We start from the raw sequence: 7,806 nt of genomic DNA on the forward strand, positions 1-7,806 counted from the left end.
CAGGTTTTAGATATAGCTGCATGAAAACCTGAGGCACAGGTTCTTCTCCAGCCAACACATGCACATAAGGCTCGACTGGGCAGCCCAGCTGGGTACCATTAATTCTTTATATGGGTTAAAGTCTGGCCCCATCTATCTATTAGATATATGTCCTGCACAGTCCATGATGGGAACAGAGTGGGATAAACATAAGCTGAGCCGCCTACCTCAGAGTACAAAATCAATAAAATAAAACATCACACTGTGGGCCCATGTAGGACATTGAGATATACTGGAGTTTATTAAATTACCCTTTCAGGAAAACGGTAAGTTAAGATGGAATTAAAATACAAAAAATATCTGGCAAATAAAAAGGTGTCATAAAAGACAAACAAAATAGAAAAATATACATGGTAATTTTAAAATGATTTCACGAACAATATAAATGTTATAGGCCACAATAACAACATGGAAAAAACAGGGTGTTATTTTACAGCGTTCAGAAGTGTACAGAGGTATTAAAGAAATTAAGCGCCTGAAAAACATTCTTGCAGATATGAACGCGCGCGTGACGTCAACGCACGGCAGCAGCCAGCGGTGACGTCAGGGGAATGGCTGTGTGGCCGTAGTGGGAGGATCGGTGAAGGAGCTGGCGACAGAAACTTAGAAGAGCCAAGACACGTCTGTATGAATATGAATGGAATTTCAAACTGGTAACAAACCACTGCTGTTTTAACCATGTGCTTTGCCTTTTGAGAGTCGGTTGTGGACTGCGTTAATGTGAGCTACGCGTTGCTGCGCTTGCGTGGTCCCCGCGCCTTTCTCTCTCTGTCTCTGCGCTTATATAATTTTACTGCACCGTGATCAGTGTCAGAGGGGTTTTGACATAAATTTGTGCATTTTGGCTAGATACAAATTTTAAAGTCGGGACGTGGTCGATGCCTGGCTTATTGCCGTGTGCATTTTAACCTGAGTACACTGACCTTGATATTATTTTTTTTTTCAGGCTAAAACGATCCAATGAACTTTGGCCACTGGCTCTACGTGTACTGTGATTTTGTTGCTGTTATTATTACACTGCATTATTTGTAGATCAACTTAAATTAGCATTGCTTTATTATCATCAAGTCTATGGATGAAAGGCAGAGGCAGGCTGGCCTTTTAAAGGTACAGGATATCAGACTGTGGGCTACTACTCCATAGAAGCCTACATGTCATTTAAAATGTTGTTTTCTCAAGGCTTTCTACAAACTTATTTTACAACAGGCTGTGTCACCTTTCTCGGTTATCCCAGTCGGTATCTCAGTTCACAGTCTATAAAACTGATTTTAAAAGCAGCACAGCTACTGCAATGATCAGTCTTTAAAATACTAATTTTAAAGATGCAATCAGCACATTTTTAATATATGCTATCCTTTAAAATTTATAAGTCCTGAAGTTAACCACAATGCCAAGCCTGAAAAAACGTATTGGTGAGAAAAATCCTCTTCATTTTCATAATTACAATATTTTTTTTTATGTTTTCTCTTGTAAATCTTATGGCATTTTAAGATGGGAAGGAGAAGACGTGATGAAAGATATTGATTTGAGGGAAAGAGGCAACGATGGCCCATGGTGAGTCTAATATCACTATATGCTTACAATTTTAGCTTTTTAAGTTTGAGGCTCATATCCCCACAATGGCCGTTGTTTCTTGTGAAGGATCTTGAAATTTACAGAAATGCACATAATATGTCCAAAAGTGACCAGTCTATTTAGTGGATTCAGCAATCAATGCTTACATATTTGTTCAGTTGTGCACAGAGCTTGTGTAATTGCCCTATTAAAACAACTATAAAAGCCTTCGCAGATGAGCAAAGGGGACAAACTATTTATTAATACCCTTGACAATTAAACAAGCAAGTGTGTATATATTTTTGGACGTATATAACTCTGAGAAACCTTTATTATTTTACGGTCTCACCATCAATACCCTTAAAATGTAATGAGCTCTTAGGTGTGATGGTGCCCAGGATGTTGATGAGGAGGAAGAGACCCCCATGAGGCCCAGTTTCTCTGTGGAGGATCTTCTGGACGAGGTGGAGAAGATTGGGAGTGTCTCTACGGGTGGCAAAAAGGTTAAGTGTCTTACCGACTGAAAACAAAATCTAATGTCATTTGGATATTGCTTTTGAATGTATCTGCAGAAGTATATTTTGAAAGAACAACTACTTTGGTTATTGCCTCAGAATCGCTTTGCTTAACTGCGTTTCATAATGCAGGTGGAGATTGTTGTAAGACTGTGGAAGGATGGCTTCACTGTGAACGATGAGGAGTTGCGCAGCTACACTTTAGAGGAGAACCAGGAGTTCCTTGAAGCCATTAAAAGAGGGTATGGCTGATAATACAAAGTTATGTAAATGACAGCAGATATGGATAATTATGGTTGTTAAACTTCATCCTCATTAAGCCTGACCAACTTTAGAGTTTACAAAATGTGTGAATTTATGAGACGTTAGATTTGTCCAGAATGATGACTAGAGTTGTATTCTATATACAGAGTTGTAGTCTTTTTAAATGATTCAAAAATGACCCTGAATGCTGTATCTCTAGTCATGATTCTGGACACGTCTAACATCTCTTACATTTACACATATTTAAACCATTTACACATATATGAATCTATTTATCAGGTTTTATACAACTGACTTCAAATGGTGAATGGGTCATGCCAAACATGCAAAGGTCACCTTGGTTTAGAAATGATTGCATGGATATCTCACTGGTTAGATTATTTCCAAGACTTATCTCCAGTGTACTCATTCGGCACATCTGTTTGTAGGGAACTGCCATTGGAGCTGGAGAGCAGAGCAGAAGATGAGGAGCTGGAGGTCAATGTGGAGGACATGAAGGATGAAATTTACGTACCAAGGAAGAAGACATTTCTTCCCTTTACTGGCAAAGGTTATAGACTAGGAAGGTAAAAGGGTTTTTTTTTTCAATCCATTTTTGATTGAAGAAAGTATGTGACATTAAACTCCAAAGTGTGTATTTTTTTCTTTTTACTACAGAGTAAATGTAAGAAAAGTTAGCTATGGTTCAAGTATTCCAAGTTTTGGAGGCCACTGTTTCTTGCTGCAAACTTTCAACCACAATTATAACCCTGCATAGAAACACAGTTTACTAAAGGACAGTTAAAAACAATGCCAAGCTTTAGTCCTGGCAGATCTGTGGTGGAATGGGACTCTTGCATCTTTCTTTCATTATATTTAGAAATATTAATTACTGCCTTTTATTATAGCTACTGTCCATTTGTTACCATTGAATTTGATTACATTTTTTGAAACGTGAAATTTCTCGAAGGGCTGAACAAACTTGGTGCTAGCAACGCAGGGGAATGGGGGATTACATGGATGTCTGGATGTATGTTATCAAATACAGCACTAGTTTTAAGTTTTTTTTCAAGAACCTCCCAGGCTTAATGTGAAGTAAAATTGAAGGATGTCATGGAAATGGCTACAAGGAAAAAGAAAAAAAAATCATTCACATCTGTCATAATGTGTTGTTACTTGTTAAAATTGGATATTCTATAATTTTTGTAAAATGCACTTGGGTGGCCAGAAGTATACTTTGGGGGGACACTCAAGTATATTCTGCCTGAGGGAAACACTGGTTAATGCTGTGTTTAAGTGAATGTTTGATCAGTTTCAGCGTCAGTGCTGTAGTAGTCCTCTAGATGGCCTCTTAACTCTTTGGAGATTCTATTATGGAAGTATTTGCCATGATTTGCTTGTGTGTTAAATTAAGGGTTTAAGAGTAAAATACACAGATCAACCATAACATTATGACCAACTCATGCACTATATTTTTTAATGACAAACTATAATCCATTTTTTGCTCTGTATATTTTATTTTCTTCATTTCACCTTGTTCTTCAATGGTCAGGGCTCCCAAAGGACCACAACAGAGCGGGTATGATTAGGGTGGTGGATCATGCTAAGCACTGCAGTGACACTGATGTTAATGTGTCTTGTGCTTATACGAGTGGATTAGACACAGCAGTGCTGCTTGAGTTTTTAAACATTGTGTCCACTCACTGTCCTCTCTGTTAGACACGCCTGCCTCATTGGTCCAGCTTGTAGGTGTGAAGTTAGAGATAGTAGCTCACACACTGCTGCACAGTTTGTGCTGATCATCCTCTAGTCCTTCATCAGTGGACACAGGACGCTGAGGGCTTTAAAAACTTGGGCAGCACTGCTGTGTCTGACCCAGTCACGTCAGCATAACACACGCAAACACACGACCATCATGTCAGTGTCCTTGCAGCGCTAAGAATGATCCACCACCCAAATCTGTATCAGTGGACTGTGGTGGTCCTGTGGGCGTCCTGGCCGTTGAAGAACAGGGTGAAAGGGGTCGAACAATGTATACGGAGTAACAGATGGACTTCTGTCTGTAATTGTAACACTACAAAGTGCTACTGTCTGGTCAGTGGAGCTGGGAGAATGGACAGTGAATATACAAACAAGGTAATAAGGTTATGTTATAACAAACCTACTGCTTATTATTTAAAAGCTACTATGATGAATTCAGCAAGTTCTATGAAACTAATATGTACTTTTATGACATAATTTCATATTTGAAGGTTTAAGTGAAAAGTCTTGCATGCTTATCAGGCATTGGGTTGAAAAATGATATCTATAAAACTGAAAGGCAGCAAATGTTGAAGCACAAACACTGTAAAGCATGCATTGCCTGCTGGAATTATTCATATTGCATTGATTCTTTCTCAGCGTGGCGCCACGAGTAGTGGCCAGGTCTCGGTCAATACACGAGGACTGCTCTAGCTCTGCAGTCCCTCCAGTGCAGCTGGACGAAAGCCTGCCAATCACATCCCTTCAGATCTGGCTGGCAGACGGCCGGCGGCTCGTCCAGAGGTTTAACCTCTCTCACCGGTGAGTGTATTCTGTACAAGCTGAGAAGAGTGTTACCAGAATCAAATACTGCAGGTTGTAATGGTGCAGCCCTGAAATTCTACACCTAAGAGCTTTTATATAACTTCAGTTCAGCATTTATGTAATATAAGCTCTCAATTTAAAATGGAGGGGGTAAAAAAAAAAAACCTAAGCTTCATCCTTGCTCTAAATCAAATCAGCTTAGAGAAGGTTTAACATGTAGCATCATGGCATGTAAGGATTTTCTGGCTGTTGGCTTTATCATGGTTGTTTGTGGACTAAAGAAAACCTTAAACCATAAACTACGTCTATCTTGTGACATTCCAGGATCAGCGATGTCCAGGACTTTGTAGAGAAGGCCCAGGGGACAAGCTCACCGTTCATCTTAACCACGTCGCTGCCTTTTCGGGAGCTGACAGAAGGGGGTCTGAGCCTGGAGGAGGCTGACTTGACAAATGCTGTCATTGTCCAGAGGCCACTCAACACACAAGCACCCTTTGGTCACTCCTGACTCAATCTAACAGCAAAAGTAATGCCCAGATCAGCTGGTCATCTGCTATAGTAATCTTAAAGCATAGACAGACTGTTCATGAACATTCTTTACAGCACAACAACCCCCAGTATTAGAAAGTTAAAAGCTGCTTAATAAAGTCATTACGATTTCAGACTCCTCCATTCATCGCTCCAGTGTGAAAATATCATGCTGATGAAAGGAAGAAGGACATCGATGGAATAAATCCCACTACTCCTACACTACATTTTCATGTGTAAAATGGATGGCAATAATCTGGACTCACTGGCCTTTTAGTTACATGTAAATGCTGCTGCATACAGCTTGAACATTTGGTGCAGCTCTTATTTATGACTGTCACTCTATTCTTCCCTTGCTGGATGCCTTGGCCTCCCTGATGCAATGCAGTATGCACAAGCCACGTCTTTAATATCAGCGTTCAATAAATATCTACTGACTGAGTGGTAAAAATAGATGCAGACTGCACTTCTCTGTATTGGGCACAGGCTTGATTGCATTTTGCCTTACCTCAGCAGTGAGACTATTTTTTTGTGTAAAAATGTTTGCTGGTATGTTGTGAGCATTAAGGCAGTATTTATTTATGATTGGCAGACATGTATATGCACTATGCCTAAGCGAGAAGTTCTGTACAAGGACTCAGCTTGCAATAAATCTATTAAACAAGTGTATGTATTTCTTATAATTTACATTTTAAATGAGGCTGGAGTTTTTGCTGCAGATCTTATACCTTGCTAGCCTTGGAACATTTCCTTCTGAATGCACAGTATAATGACCCATTACCCATCTTCAATATTTAAAGAGGGAAGACTGGAATAGATTCACTCTGTCTGAACATATGTAGTTTTCAGTGGCTGGGTAATACTGATGTAACTCTCAGACCTGTCGAAAATCCATGCTTTAATCCCAATGACCAATCACCTCCCTTTGAACAGGCTAATAAGAGTGTATCTTCAGTGCATATATTGAATTGTGCTTTTCAAATGTCAGGGTTATGTTTGAAACTAGAATTTCAAGCTTGTATTCATTTTCGTGCATGGTTTAGCATTATCTGTAGACCCACTCACCTAATGCAGAGCATATGGCAAATTTCCTGGCCCAAGCATAGACGTTGCAATAACTGGTTTCCTTGAATTGATACCACAATGCTTGGAATTTTAAAGGAATTCTAGTGTTATGTGGGATTTGTCTTTAGCAGCTGTAGGACAGGTATTGTTCTGGATTGAAGTTCTGCTTCTCTTCACAAATATTTTGTGTCGTCAGTGCTGTTTGCACTGGTAATGTTCAGTGAGCTAGTCTCTGGTTTGGAGTCAAAAGTAAATCAATATTTAACACTACTGACATTTATAACATTTACATACTTTAGTGTTTTGATACTAGTTGATACCTTGTGCCTTAATATTCCATTTTCGTTTCATACAAAAGGTGACCAGTTTTGAGTTATACTGTGATATGAAAGCTGGAGGTGTCGTGTTTATGTAGTGATACTTTTCGCTAATGGTTGTGTCTGAAATGATTTGTACTGTTTTTTTCAAAGCCAAAGTCTTATGGGAATCAACCATGTCAAGGGTCTTGGCAATTTTGGCATTGTCATCCTGGAATTTGTCACCAAGGAAGAAAAAAATCCCTTGATAGGTTAACCTGCTCGATCAGTTCTCCTTTATATTATCTCATGATGAATTACACTTTTTAGTTATTTGGGAAATGAGGAAACAAATTGTTGAAGTATTTCATGTGTTATTTTTGTCCATTCATTCTTGATACATGACTTTATCTAAATAGCAGTCTAATCTTTATTGTGCACTATTCATTTTCAGTAAAAGACAAACCTGTACTGCAGGAAGTCCAGTCAAGCCATCACACTGTCTGTGAAGCCATGCTCTTGTAGTGTATACAGCATGCGGCCTGGCATTGTCTTGCTTAGATAACTATAGTGTTCCCTGGAAAGGTGTCATCTTGATGGCAGTATGTCAGTCTGAATCATCTTGTTTCTGTAAATAAACTGAAACCCAGACTCATCATGACACATTTTCACTTTCTCTGGGGCTATGTGAGGTCAGATCAGGCCCAAAGACCTCTGCAGTGTTTCTGCATAGAATTGATATATGTTTTGCTCCTTTTGTAACAGATTGGTTGAATTCCTTGATGTAGCCGCAGACCGTGTTAACAGTTCTCGTAAGTGCTCCTGAGATTTGGATATTTTTATCACATGAGATTTTGAGATTGAGATTTGTCTGGATTTGCTAAATCTTTTGCAATGTAATGTATGGTGGACTCTGAAAGGCTTACATTGGTCACAATTTTGCACAGAAGTGTTTTTACAAAATGAAAAGTTTTAAGCTGAAATATTAAAACACACTTATT

The 7,806-nt window shown here is 39.0% G+C and overlaps 1 protein-coding gene across 10 annotated transcripts; it reads left to right on the plus strand.

The window, feature by feature from the left end:
- Nucleotides 1-558: 558 nt before the first annotated feature.
- Nucleotides 559-7,745, plus strand: ubxn2a (UBX domain protein 2A). Of its 10 annotated transcripts, none has more exons than XM_066676059.1 (7): nt 559-692; nt 1,531-1,593; nt 1,976-2,096; nt 2,241-2,350; nt 2,801-2,938; nt 4,752-4,913; nt 5,241-7,745. In XM_066676059.1, the coding sequence occupies exons 2-7, from the start codon at nt 1,550-1,552 to the stop codon at nt 5,422-5,424; spliced, it is 759 nt and encodes a 252-aa protein (XP_066532156.1). In that variant the 5' UTR covers nt 559-692; nt 1,531-1,549; the 3' UTR covers nt 5,425-7,745. The 10 variants fall into 10 exon arrangements, with proteins under 10 accessions (XP_066532156.1, XP_066532158.1, XP_066532157.1 ...); XM_066676061.1 differs by having other exon boundaries at nt 575-660; XM_066676060.1 differs by having other exon boundaries at nt 576-664.
- Nucleotides 7,746-7,806: the final 61 nt, after the last annotated feature.

The sequence above is a fragment of the Hoplias malabaricus genome, chromosome 7 (assembly GCF_029633855.1).
Source record: "Hoplias malabaricus isolate fHopMal1 chromosome 7, fHopMal1.hap1, whole genome shotgun sequence".
Taxonomy (NCBI): domain Eukaryota; kingdom Metazoa; phylum Chordata; class Actinopteri; order Characiformes; family Erythrinidae; genus Hoplias; species Hoplias malabaricus.

Coding starts and splice junctions, on each gene's coding strand:
- ubxn2a (XM_066676059.1), top strand. CDS start 1,550: ATGAAAGATATTGATTTGAGGGAAAGAGGCAACGATGGCCCATG. Junction 2,097..2,240: donor TCTCTACGGGTGGCAAAAAG/GTTAAGTGTCTT, acceptor TTCATAATGCAG/GTGGAGATTGTTGTAAGACT. Junction 4,914..5,240: donor AGGTTTAACCTCTCTCACCG/GTGAGTGTATTC, acceptor GTGACATTCCAG/GATCAGCGATGTCCAGGACT.